The sequence below is a fragment of the Mirounga angustirostris genome, unplaced genomic scaffold (assembly GCF_029215605.1).
Source record: "Mirounga angustirostris isolate CCGP_5_RB_7025 unplaced genomic scaffold, mMirAng1.0.hap1 SCAF_15, whole genome shotgun sequence".
Taxonomy (NCBI): Eukaryota; Metazoa; Chordata; class Mammalia; order Carnivora; family Phocidae; genus Mirounga; species Mirounga angustirostris.
In genome coordinates, this window is record NW_026991723.1 from 76,409,615 (window position 1) to 76,423,752 (window position 14,138).

The following is a 14,138-nucleotide window of genomic DNA, read 5'->3' on the forward strand; positions in this document are numbered from 1 at the left end:
TGCGAGAGGGAGAAACAGGCCCCCTGTTGAGCAGGGAGCCCGATGCGGGGCTCGATCCCAGGACCCTGGGATCATGACCCGAGCTGAAAGCAGTCACCCAACCAACTGAGCCACCTCGGTGCCCCCCCTTCTTTTCTTTCTTTGTCTCTTTCTTTCCCTTCCTTTTCTTCCTTCTCTCTCTCTCTCTCTCACCCCCCCACCCCACCCCACACACACTTGTCCAGCAGAGCACACCTGTGGCCCCTCGTACTCTCCTGCTGCCAACTCCCATAAAACAGGAAAACGGCAGCTTGACTTCAGCTATAGCGTGTACAAACACAGGCAGTGAAGTTGCCAAAGGCAGACAGACAGTGAGTGCCTTTCAGGGTCTGGCAGTTTTATGGGCAGAGGCCAATTAAAAAGCACACCCCCATACAAAGCCCATGGGTTTTGTTTGGCTGCAGCCTTCTCTGCAGGCCCTCATATGCTGCAGTGATGGCAAATCGGAAGGTCACTGCTCTCAGGGGATATGCTTCCTGGGATCCTCCCTCAGGGTCTCCTCATTCTAGGCATCAAGCTCAATTTTGTGGGATGCTAGCCATGAGCTATGTCCAGTGCAAGACTCCAGGGTACAAAGAGAATCCTACCCAGACCATGCCCTTGTGTTGCTCATTGTCCTATGGGGGACAATGACACTGAGAGAGGAAAATGCTGGAATGGAGGCGGGGAAGTCCTCACTGTAAGACCCCAGAGGTAAGAGTTACCAACTCCTTCTGGGAGAGGCAAGAGGTCTTAGGGAGGCAGTGAAAGACATTTTCGCTGGATCTGCGTAGGCTGGGAGGGCATTCTCCACAGAGAGAATAGCATATGCAAAGGCTGAGAGGGAAGGTGTGAGAGGACATTGTTTGAGATTTTTTCAGTGTGGCTGTAAAGTAGGTTGTTGAGTACAAGAATGACAATAATAACTAACACTTCTATAGTACTTGTTACACACCAGGTACTATTCTAAGTATCTGACATATGTTGACCCACCCTCACTAAAATCTTATGAGGGCTGCTATTATTTCCCCTAATTGGCAGAGGAGAACACCAAGGCACACAGAGGTTGTCACTTGTCCAAGGCTGTACCAACGAGTGTCTTGTATGATCACAAGAGGGATGTGAGTTGTCTTTAGGCCAGTGGAGTTGGCTGGGGATCCAGACTCTGCCCCAGACTTGCTGGGACCTTACCCTTCTCTAGATTGGCCAGATGGAGCCATTAATTCTCTCACTGTCAACTTCAATGGAAGGTAGTGAAGATAAAAGGGAGAGAGAAGTGAAAAATGTTATCGTACCTAAGTTATCATCTAATTTAATCCCTCAGGTCCATGACACATCTTCCTCTGTGTGGTGGGGGCATATGGAGAACCCAAGGCCCACAGAGGGTGAATAGCTTGCTAAAGGCCACACAGCCACTCTACCATAGAGGCAAGACTAGAAGTGAGAAAAAGGAGGAGGAAGAAGAAGAGGATGAGGAGGGGGAGGGAGAAGAGGATGAGGAGAAAGGATCCAGCACTCTTAAATCTACATTCTTTTCCACAAAAGTCTACACTGGCTTTACACAGCCCCTCAGTATGGTTCATATACTTGCATTTGGATGTCATACCACATTCATGTAGTTACACATAGGTCCATGCATGATTTCCACATAAAGCTAAATGATATTCTTGGCATTCTTATATTCTGATAACCACATCTGCATAATACAAATTATTACTCACCCATGTACTGTCCATTAAGCCCAAGTGGATTTATCACCACTACATGTCCCATGTTCTGCCCATTCTAACACTCAGACACCAGAGGGGAAAGGGAAGACCCAAGTCCCCAGGCCTCTTAGTTAGCAAGTTCTACTGAGTCAAGCTCCTTAATATCACTCAGATCCAGCCTTACTATTGCAATGACCCTAACGCAGGGGTTCCCATCTTCCTCCTAAACATTTATCTATTTTCCTATCCCATCCCATCCCATCCCATCCTATCCTACTGTACCCTACCCTACCTAGTCTCTGTGCTACTGGCTCTTTCCCTTCTCTCTACTTTCCTATTCATGCAGCCAGAGGGGTCTTTTCAAAATGCTTATCTGCCTATGTCACACCCTGCTTTCAATCCAATGCCTTCCAGTGGCCAATATATTCTGCTCTGCCAACCTCTCCAAACACCCTCCATCTTTCATTCCACAGCAGTTGCTCACCATCTCTCAAATATGATGCACTCTTTCATAGATTGCTGTTTCTTACACATCCTTGACTGTGAAGGCTTTCCTGATGGCTGTCTTTCAATGGCAGAGTTAATCGGGTCTATCCTTTCTTGTGTAAATAAGCTGTTGTAGTAACTATTTATTGAGAGCTTTTGTTTTCAAGCACCTAATGGCTTTGTATACATTAGCTAATATAATCTTTCCAACAGTCCTTCCACACAATGTATTTGTCCCCTTTATAGATAAAGAAAGTGGGGCTTAGAGAGGTTAAGGTAATGTCAGCTAACTTGAGCCTCTTAATCAGCAAGACCTGCTGAGTTTGCCTTAGAAATTTCTCTCAATGTCCAACCCCTCCTCGCTGTAAACTGTACAGCCAATACTTAAACCCAGATTGGCTTGACTCTAAAGTGTCTGATTATATCATATTAAATTAGCTACATTCCAAGAGTTTCTTAAAGGCAGGCTCCAGGTCTTGTTCATGTCAGCACTCCAAATCTGGGAATCAGTCCTCAGGTTTTGGCTGGAAGGTAGAAGGACGTAGTTTTCGACTTGGGGTGGAGAAGAAGGGCACTGTATCTATTTGTTCCCAGGAAGCACAGTTATCACTGGTTTGAATTACTTCATCTGTCCAAGTTTGGATGTCAGTATCTCAGTATCATCACTAACTATAGGATTTGGAGGTTATTCAACTGGTTTAAACCTCACTTTCTTTAACGGGAAAATGGCAATACTAGCACATGGCTCTTTTGCACATGGTTACATGAGATCAGTGTGTAGTCACTGATGTGATGAGGACTCCCTAAATTGTAGTTGTCAGCATTTGTCTATGCAGACCCCTCTTTATCATGAAGGCTGCCTGGAGAAGTACCTCCTCAACCATACAGGAGGAGAAAGTCATGCCGGGGTGATTTCCTGGGCACCTTGCACACACACCTTTCTTCAGTGGTGGAGGCCATACAAAACGTCCCATCTTTGTCAGCAGAGTGGGGCGGGAGCTCCCTGGGCATTTTCCATGGCGGCACGTGGATCAATCCAGCCACGGGGAGGCCAGGGTGCTCAACCCAGCAGCCTCATCTGTACTTCAAGAATTTTCCTGTTTCTTTTTCCCATGAAACGTCTTAACAAATATTGGTCTGACCAACTTCCCTGCCGTGGCAGGGCACAAACACACACACCTGTCTCTCCAAGCTTCTAGAATCCCACTCTGGAGAGACTTAACAGTGGCTGGGAAGAACAACAAGGCTCCACAGTGCCAGGAAAAGGGGTCGAAACCAGAGAGAGCATGAGCAGCTGAGTGAGTTGGGGACAGGCTGATGGCATATATTCTCAGGTGCCAGCCAACTTTGGCCAACTGAGCAGCTATCCAAGGCCACAGCTGTCTATGAGAGCCTCAGAGAAAGCCACACACCTCTCCTCGGGCTCTTGCATTGCGTTAAGTTCTGCCATCACAGCGCTTCTCCCTGAGTTAAACTTTTGATACTATTTACAGTTCACATACCGCATAGGACTGCTAATCATTAATTCCTTCTCTTAATCAGAATTCTCTAGGTCTCTCGCAGACAAAACTTCCCTGTCATCTCTCCAAGATTCAAAGCATTATGCATATTATCTAATAAAAGAAAAAAAAGACCCTACTGTACATTGTGCTGAACACATTATAGTTCTTATCTTGTTCAAGCCTCATAATAACCCCACAATGTGGGACTATTACTAACCCCATTTTGTTGATGAGAAAACCAAGATTCTGATGGCAGGTTACTTACCCAAGGTAATAGCTGGTGAATGGCGACAGAGACAGAGTCAACTTAATCAGGCTCAGACCACAGCCCCAGCACACTGGGGAGTTTAATTTTCTGCAACTGTTGAGCTAATTTTTTCCTCAGGATGGGTCAAGACAATGGAAAGCTACAACAATGGGGTGACTCAGCGAAGGCCAGGGACCTAGGGTTCAGGAAAGGGTATACAGGAGAGGAATTTAGAACAGGGCTTGACATGTGGCAATGATATATACTGAATACTGGTGTCCCCCTAAAATTCCTATGTTGAAACCTAATCCCTAGTGTGATGGTATTAGGAGGTGGTGCCTCTGGGAGGTGATTAGGTCATGAGGGGGGAGCCTCTTGAACAGGATTAGTGTCTTTATTGGAGAGACCCCAGAGCGCTCCCTCCTCCCTTCTACCGTGTGAAGACACAGCAAGAAGACAGCTGTTTATGAACCAGGAGGTTCTCACCAGACACTCAATCTGTCGGCACCCTGATCTTGGGACTTGCCAGTGCCAGAACTATGAGAAACAAATCTGTGTTGTTTACACCAGTGTTCTATTATACCGAAACTAAGACAGGCAACTAACAAAGATAGGCAAGTGTTCAATGAAAAAACTATTACTTTTCTTCCTTTTCTTTCTAAGAAATTTGTTCCTCTCTTACTATATTATGCCTAAGAGTAAAAGACTCAGCAACACTATAGGAGAAATTAATTCATCTAAACTCCACCTACATACTTACAGAAATGTAAATCCAATTATAATAAAACTTCTTGAAAGAGTATCTTTGAGTTTAGATTGCTGGAAGTTGAGCAGATCTCTAGGCACCTGAGTTGTCTGGAAGAGTGTCCCTGGGCTTTGTTTCTCCGTGTGTAGCAGAGTCGGCGGGTGGAGGTGGTGGTGGTTGAGGGGGACTCAGCATGTAGATTTTCAGGAAAGGGACTGTTGACCTCAGAGGCACTCATCAAAACTGAGAAGTAGGCATATTTTTAACTGCTTATGTTTTACTGGTATTCAGTTTGTCTCCCTCTCTCTGAATTCCCATAGTGCCCAACTCTCTTCTAATAGGTGTCATCCTTGCATTATGGAATACCTGACCTACATCCTTACTTCCTCAACCAAGCTAGCTCCTGGGAGTTATTACCAGAATGTAAACAATCTATAATGCCTCTTTGTAATCATTACCCTCCCAGGTAACACATTGGAAGCAGTTCATTCGCCTTTAAAAGAAGACTCCAGTGGCGGAATGTCTCTCCATGACCTCAAGATCCAAGCTGCCATCGCTTCTTGCCTGGAAAATAACAACAGTAACCCTTTTTGGGGCCTTCTCCAGCCCCACTTCTACCCCTGTGGCCAAAACAATTTTTCTTAAACAGCAAGCTTGGCATTTCACTCTGTTAACATTCTGTGGTGGCTCTCAGTTACTTCAAATACTATCAAACTTTCTGTCCCAAACTTCCAACACCCCAGCTAGCTCCAGCTTTCTTCCTTCCAGCTGCTTGGGTCTCTATCGTCATTGAAAGTGCTTTCAGGGGCGCCTAGGTGGTTGAGTTGGTTGGGTGGCCGACTCATGATTTCGGCTCAGGTCATGATCTCAGGGTCTTGGAATCAAGCCAGGGTCAGGCTCTGCACTCAGCGTGTAGTCTGCTTGAGGATTCTCTCTCTCCCTTCACTTCTCCCCTGGCTCATGCATGCTTTCTCTTTAGAGTAAATAAATAAATCTTAAAAAGAAAAAAGAAAACAAAAAAAGGAAAGTGCTTTCAGCCCATGGGATGCTTGGGTGGCTCAATCTGTTAAGCATCAGACTCTTGATTTTCAATCAGTCATGATCTCAGGGTTGCTAGATCAAGCCCCACGTCGGGCTCCATGCTCAATGCGGAGTCCACTTGACATTCCCTCTCCCTCTGCCACTCCCCCTGCTCACACACTCTCTACATTTGCTAAAATATATAAATACATAAATAAATAAAATCTTTAAAAAAAGAGTTTTCAGCCCTTGAATGTGTTCTGTTTTCTCTTATTTCTGGACTTTTGCTCATGGTGACCCATTTCATCCTTCCGCACTCTGTCTGGTTTATCCCTCCCCATCCTTTGGGCTTCAGACATCCCTTTTTTAGGAACCATTTCAGCGTTTGTCTCATGGCCCAACAATGAGTCTAAATAACCTCCATTCTTCCCCTGCTACAGCCTGAAGGCACTGAACTGCTTCTCTACAATTTCCATTGGACTGGAAGCTCCGTGAGAGCAGGGAGCCTCTCACTCTTTAGTTGCATGTCCAGTGCCTAGCATATAGTAGGTAATCAATAAATACCTGTTAAGTTAATAAACAGAGGCCCCCCAGTGGCAAGAAACACTCCCCAAGCAGAAAGAGAGACAATAAGAATTTTTAATGCATGGAAAGTCCTGCAGGGACTCTGGGCAGACCCACAGGTAGCAGGAAGAGGCAGGGGTCCTGCAAACTCAATAATGTCTGGAAAAAAAAAAAAAAAGTCGTCAAGACCCAAGCTTCCTCACTGCACCAATCCTCGGGGCCTCCTTCCTGATGCTGAAGAGGTCAGATTGTCTCTCCAGAGGTCTCCTCCAGCGTCCGTTGCAGGAAGGAAGCTGAGTGTGGCAGGAGGAAGGAAGAAGAGCAAAGGCAGCTTGGTCTCCACCTGAAAGCTCCTGCCTCGGGACTGACCGCTATCCATAAGAAAAAGTTTAAAAAGGAGAGACTTGGATAGAGTCAAATAGATCTTAGAAAAAATAAAAGATAGAGAAAAACGGATAATTCCAGTGGTTACAAAGTTCTCGTCGGCTATCCACAAGAGAAAGAGTTTGCTTTGGCCTTGCTGGCAAGCCTCATCTGCCAGGCCCATCCTCAGCTGTCCCCCAGCCCCCCCCCCAGGCCCCAGGATCCATGAGAGTACTGCTCCCCCTCCCACGGAGAGTCTCTGTGCTCACGGAGGGCAGCACCCTCCCTCACCGGCCCTTGGACTCCCCATACGTGTTTCGGGCCATGGACACCATCTTCTCCTCGCATGTGATTTTGGTGTCCTTGAGGATGCTGTACCACACCATACCCGCAGGCCGGACCTCCTCGCTGCGGCAGAAAAGGTAGGGCACGGTGTCCACGCGGCTCTGGATATAAGCGCTTCGCAGGAGGCTGGAGCAGTGGCTGCTCACCCTCTCTAGTCGCCGCAGGATCAGGTGGGCCTTCCTGAAAGAGAGGACGAGACAGTGATGAAGAAGGAAGCCGAGATCAAGGTTTAAGACTTTGAGTGGTGAATAAAGGTCAACAGAGAAATGAGGACTTCCTGTCCCAACACTCTCCTATCCATTCCTGGCCCGAGTGTGGTATTTCAAACACTCAAAAATCACCTCCAAATTTGTCCTCTTCAATTGTGCAATGTGTAAAAACTGAAAGCAACATATAACCTTTGATTCAGAATTTTCATTTCTAAGATATGAGAGTCCCAGGAATTATAAGGTCACCAGCCTTGGGACTCTGACCAAGAAGAAATTATTACAATAATGATACACAGCAACAGCAATCACAACTAAAATTTACTGACACCTGCCACACTAGACGCAGAGTAAATGCTTTACCTACATTTTAAGATTTTACGTAATGTTCACAACAGCCCTGAACGTATTGTTCTTTCCACTCACACCAAATGGATGTGGAGCCCACAGCTCAGAGAAATGACATTGCGTGACCAAGGTCAAACATCAAGTTGACCATTGGGGCTGGGCATTTGGATCTAGGCCTGAATACCCACAAAGTCCCTCTCTAACTTCTGCTTTTGTGTTTCTCTAGTTCTCTCATATTTTTTCTTTTCTCACAGTCAGGAAATTTGGAAATCTTTCATCAAAGCCTTAATATCTAAGTCCCCAAATCAGACTTCTCTGTATCTCATTTTTCTCATCTTTAAAATAGTGATGATGGTCTTAGCATCATGAGTGGTGGTAAGATCTACCATGAGAAATGCCCAAAGCCTGGTGCAGAGTAAGCTCCCAATAAATGATATCTATGATTATAAAGAATTGTTATGATGGTGTCTTGGGATCAAGGCCAAACTGAACACTAGTCTAAGCAAGAATCAGCCTGTCCTGTGGTGATCATCATTAGTAACTTATCTAGAGCCCTTGAACCAGTAACAGAGAGAGGATCCCTGAGGAGGTCTGATGGCTGCACAGAAAATTAAAGCTAGCAAGATCTCTGAGACCCTTGGGTTTCTCGATGATGGCACTAAGGACATTCTCTGTTCTCTGTTGTGGGGGCTGTCTTGTAGGAAGTTTAGCAGCATCCCTGGGCCTCTGCCTATTAAATACCAATAGCACTCCTTTGCCCCAGTCATAGCAATGAAATTGTCTCCAGACATTGGGAATTGTCTTCTTGCAGGGCGGGGGGGCATCGCCCCAACTGGGACCCACTGACCTAGTCTGACCTACTCTTATTAAAGATGTGAAAACTGAGGCTCAGAGAGGGAAAGGGATATTCTTTTCCTGGGTCACACCATACATTAGCATCACCGTCAAGGTGCCCGTCACCATGTAGAATCCAACTTTCTCTGCATTCCAGCATCTTCAAGATACCCAAGGGCTAAACGAGCAGCTCTCTCCTGCTGTCCTCTCCATGCCCCTCTGAGACCCCAGGAGGGAGGGTGTTTTATGACAACAGACCCCACAAATGGGAGACTGTGTTAGGCACCTGCATGGCGGCTGGAAAGGGGCTGGGCTTCTGTGTGTATGTTTTGTGGGCACGATTTATGAGGTACCTTTCAAAAAGTCCTCTTTGTATAGTTCACCACTTGGGTGGAATATTTCCTGAGGTGCTAAGAATTCATAGCTTCATAATCACACTCAGGTTGCCACTCTGCCCACAGTCCTCTCTCCCCACTGGCAGGCACCTCTCAACGAGGAGCTTGAGGAGTTCATTTCTTTCGCCTCCTGGTTTGAACCCTTGCTCTGTTCCTTAATAGCTCTGTGTCCTTGGGAAATTCACTTAACATCTCTAAACCCGTTTCTTCACTTGAAAAGGGGGGCTGTTGTGAAGTTACAGGAGATAAAGTCATTGACTGCTCATTTACTGAGCACTTATTTTATGGTGGGGCTCCCTCTTTGGTGTGAAAGACAGACAGATGGAAAATTACAACACAGGTAGCAGGGGCAATAATAAGAGGAGGTGTGGGCTGGGGCGTAGGGGGAAGGAAGTGGAGGAAGATGCCTAGGTAGGAATGAGAATATCCAAGAAGGCTTCCTAGTAGAAGGGCAACTTGTGTTGAGTCTCAAAAATGAGTAGGAGTTAAAGAAGACAAAGGCATAACAGGAAGCAGAGGTAAAGGCATAAAGATAAGGGATTACATAGAAGTTCTGAGGATTTACAGCGGGAATACTGTGTGTAAGTAGGACACAGTGGGAAACTGGAGAAGTGGAGGGGCCAGGCCATTGGAGCTTAGGAACTGGGGTGTTGGTTGTACAGAATAATGGTACACCATCCAGGCTCTAGAGCCTGACTGCGCAGGTTCAAATCCTGGCTTAGCCACTTACCAGCTCTGTGATATTGAGGGAGTTATTTAACCAGGTGTGATCCAGTTTCCTTATCCATGAAATGGGAATAATACCTGTATCTACCACAAAGTCTTGTTTAAAAAACAAAACAAAAACAGCACTGATGAATCTGTAACAAGCCTTCAATAAATGTTATCTATGATTGTGGTCTGGAGGGTAAATAGGGGAGTAATCAAAGGGTTTCAAGCAGCAAAGTAACGGATTCAGAGCTGGACTATTTAAAAATGTTCCCGGCTACCTTGAGGAGAATCTAATTGGGGGAAGGGCAAGACTGACAGCAAGAAACCAGGTAGGGCACACATCCAGATGTTAAGTGTTTCCTATCATTGTACTCAAGGGTGCTGTTCTGCTTTTTCTGTATTTTTAAAAAAGCTACTTACTCCTTCTGCTTCCTCATTTATAAAAAGGGAGTAACATTCACCAACCTCATAAAGTTATAGTGAGGATTACATTAAATTAATACACGCAAAACTCTTAGAAACGTGTTTGGCACATCTTAAGTCCCTGATACAGGTTAGAAAGTATCACTATTAACACTACCACCCCCCATCATCAGCCTTATTTTTGTCCTGGTGTAAGCCTAGAGCATCTTTGTAAGTCAATGGCAGGAGACATCAAATACTAACAACCTCTAATTTGGGGTCAGAGTGCTGAGTTGGAGACATGCTGTGTGCTCTGAGAATATATAAAGTGGACACCTAATCATTAATTTGGGGGCTCAGAAATCTTCCCAAGGGATGTAACATCTGCGCCAAGACTTCAATGACAAGACAGGTTTTTCAGGTAGATGGGGAGGCAGAGGAAAGAGCCCATCTAAAGTTAGATGAGAGAAAGCTGAACACCCAGTTCTTTGAAATGGTTAGCACAAAGAATGGGTGAGAGACTAGTCAGTTTGGCAGTTATCAGACCATCAAGGCTCTTCAAAGTCATGGTGAAGTATTATATTTTAGGGGCAATGGAGAGTGACTGTCTGATGCAGACAGTCACAAAAACAAGCTACAAATATAAAATGAGGTGGGAAAGAGAAATTCCTTCAAGATTTCCAAATGCTTTATCTCCAAAGGCCCAGCCATTTCCTCAAGGAGAATCTTGGAACTCAGCTGAACCAAGTCTCCTTTTGAGTGGATGGGGAACCTGAGGTTTAGAGTGAGAAAATAGTCTAAGGGAACACAGTAAGTTAGTAACAAGGGCAGAGCAAGAACCAGAGCTCCTGATTGTACAGAGCTGAATTGAAATACCTGGCCCTAGAATCACAGATTCAAATCCTAGCTCTGTAACTTAATAGCTATGTGGATCACCAGCAAGTTCTTCGATGCTGCTCTTAGTTACAGCATCAGTAAAATGGAAGTAATAGCAGTGTTTTGGGGAGAGATAACTTGAGTAATTTGCTTACTCTCAGTAAATGTTAGCCAAGATTCAAAGTAGCATACTGCAGTAGAAAGGACACAGGCTTCAGAGCCCATCACGGAAGTCACTTCTCTGTAAGTCTATTTGCCCATTTGTAAAATGGGATTAGAGATGCTTATTTTGTAGGGCTGTTGTAAGGCTGAAAGGCTGTAGGGCTGTTGTAAGGCTGAAAGGCTCAATGCCCTAGACATTGAGCACAGAAGTTTGTACACAATAGTCACTAAACCAGTGTCAGTTCACTTAACTATCCCAGTTCATTTTCCAGCGCACACACTGCCTCAGACCTTGGCTTGCATTTAGCCAACAAAGACAGGAGAAGTCAGAAGGTGACGCCATGAAGAGAAGGGTTGGGGGTGCTTAAAGGCCAGAGAGGAGGAGGAGGGAGTGAGGGACCAAAGGCGAGAGTGCTGGGTAATAAATTTGTAGGCAATGGAGATGCATAAATCAAAGGCCAGGCATGGTCCAAGCTTTCCCTGGAGAGGGAATCGTAGGTCAGAGTGACCACTTTTCTCTAATACCGGAAATGAAATCTTCCTCATTGGAGACAGGACCCAGACCTGCTGGGATAGGAAGCCAGAGGTGAAGGAGCCACCGCACATTAATTTATGGTTGTATTAGCTGGCGAGACTGAGACAGGAATGGCTTGTGGAGGAGTCAGGGGCTGAGTTCTGATGCCACTTCTCTGGGAACTATAGAACCTTTGACCGACCATTCTATTCCCAGCATCATTACCCAATCAGCTGTTGACACAGTTAGTGGATAGAGACCTAATTTCTAAGGCGGCCTTGGAATGGAGGAGAAAAAAAGAGGCAGTAAGGAAACATTCCTATTGGCCTCTCTCCCTCCTCCTTATCTCCTTGAGCAAGCTTAAGTGTCTCTGTGTTAGCTGACCTCAAATTTAATGAGAGTCGAGGGCATGACGTGATTGCACAAAAATGGGACACAACCTCCAGAAGTAGATAGGGCAGATTAAGAGAAAGAATGACTTCACTCATGTTGCCCTGGTCAGGTCACATCTGGAGAACCCCAGGCACTTCTGGTAAGAGGGACATGTGCAAACCGTAGCCAGATCATGATGCTGAAGGTTGTCTCAAAAGCAAGTCTTAGGCAGTAACCTCTTTGACATCGGCCACAGCAACTTCTTTCAAGATACATCTCCAAAAGCTAGTGAAACAAAAGCAAAAATGAACTTTTGGTACTTCATCAAGATAAAAACCTTCTGCACAGCAAAGGAAACAGTCAACAAAACAAAGAGGCAACCCACAGAATGGGAGAAGATATCTGCAAATGACACTACAGATAAAGGGCTGGTATCCAAAATCTATAAAGAACTTCTCAAACTCAACACCCAAAAAACAAATAATCAAGTCAAAAAGTGGGCAGAAGAGATGAAAAGACACTTCTCTGAAGAAGACATACAAATGGCTAACAGACACATGAAAAAATGTTCATCATCATTAGCCATCAGGGAAACCCAAATCAAAACCACACTGAGATACCACCTTACACCAGTTAGAATGGCAAAAATGGATAGGGAAAGAAACAACAAATGTTGGAGAGGTTGTGGAGAAAGGGGAACCCTCTTACACTGTTGGTGGGAATGCAAGTTGGTACAGCCACTTTGGAAAACAGTGTGAAGGTTCCTCAAAAATTTTAAAATAGAGCTACCCTATGACCCAGCAATTGCACTCCTGGGTATTTACCCCAAAGACACAGATGTAGTGAAAAGAAGGGCCATATGCACCCCAATGTTCATAGCAGCAATGTCCGCAATAGCCAAACTGTGGAAAGAGCTGAGATGCCCTTCAACAGATGAATGGATAAAGAAGATGTGGTCCATACATACAATGGAATATTACTCAGCCATCAGGAAAGATGAATACCCAACTTTTACATCAACATGGATGGGACTGGAGGAGATTATGCTAAGTGAAATAAGTCAAGCAGAGAAAATCAATTATCATATGGTTTCACTTATTTGTGGAACATAAGGAATAACATGGAGGACATTAGGAGAAGGAAGGGAAAAATGGGGGGGGGAATTGGAGGGAGAGATGAACCATGAGAGACTCTGGACCTGAGAAACAAACAGGGTTTTAGAGGGGAGGGGGGAGGGGGGACTGGTTAGCCCGGTGATGGGTATTAAGGAGGGCACGTACTGCATGGAGCACTGGGTGTTATACGAAAACAATGGATCGTGGATCACTACATCAAAAACTAATGATGTATTGTATGGTGACTAACATAACATAATAAAATTAAAAAAAAAAAAAAAACAAGTCTTAGGAGGAAGTGTGGAAAGCAGGAATGGAATGTATCCACTAAGGGGGATACTCAGGCAAATGGTTACGTTGTTCTAATAAATGAAGACTGGGGGTTGTGGGGGGGAGCTGAAACTAAATATACTCCTTGCCACAATTCCAGAGTGCCTACTTCAGTCCCAGTCTTTAGATAGTAAAAGTGAGCCTCAGGCTGGTCATATGATTTGACCAGGGTTAACAGTGTGAGAATAGCATCTAGATCTCTGTTGCAAGGCACCCCAGTGTTATTGATGATGTCACTCTAAAATTAACAGAAGGCAAATTTTGACTCAATATAAGAAAAAACTTAAAACTAGGCTCCTCTAAATATAGACTGGATCCTTCCGTATCTCCAATGGGCTTCCTTCATTGGAGATGATCAAATCAAGTATGTTTTAGAAAGGATTCTTAGTCTGTTTGGGCTTCTGTAACAAAATACCACAGACTGGGTAGCTTATAAACAACATAGATTTAATTCTCACAGTTCTGAAAGCTGGGAAGTCCAGGATCACGGCACTGGAAGATGTGGTGCAGTGGCTGGTGAAAGCTAGCTTCCTGGTTCATATATGGTACTTTCTTGCTGTTCCTTCACATGGTGGAAGGGGCAAAGGATCTCTCTGGTTGCCTCTTTTATAAGAGTACTGATCCCATTCATAAGGGATCCAGTCTCATGACCTAGTCACCTCTCAAAGGCCCCATCTCTTAATACTACTACCTGGTACATTAGATTTTGGACCTATGAATTTTGGGGGATACAACATTCAGACCATAGCAGAGTCTAATAGTAGTAGAAATTGGAAAAGATTTTTGTTGTTTTTGTTTTTAATCTAAAAGACATTAGGGGCTTTGTTCACAGAGAAATACCATCGGATGGGCACCTGATGAGCACTTCACAACA

The 14,138-nt window shown here is 44.9% G+C and overlaps 1 protein-coding gene across 5 annotated transcripts in view; it reads right to left on the reverse strand.

Annotated features, from left to right (window-relative positions):
* Nucleotides 1-14,138, reverse strand: part of ASTN2 (astrotactin 2) — an 883,583-nt gene that overhangs the window by 7,041 nt on the left and 862,404 nt on the right. For all 5 annotated transcript variants that reach the window (XM_064579942.1, XM_064579940.1, XM_064579943.1 and 2 more), the window contains 2 exons: nt 4,723-7,179; nt 3,981-4,158 (listed from right to left, as the gene is read on the reverse strand). In XM_064579942.1, the coding sequence (XP_064436012.1) occupies nt 6,942-7,179 (238 nt within the window). In that variant the 3' untranslated portion in view covers nt 3,981-4,158; nt 4,723-6,941. The remainder of the gene's footprint in view (nt 1-3,980; nt 4,159-4,722; nt 7,180-14,138) is intronic.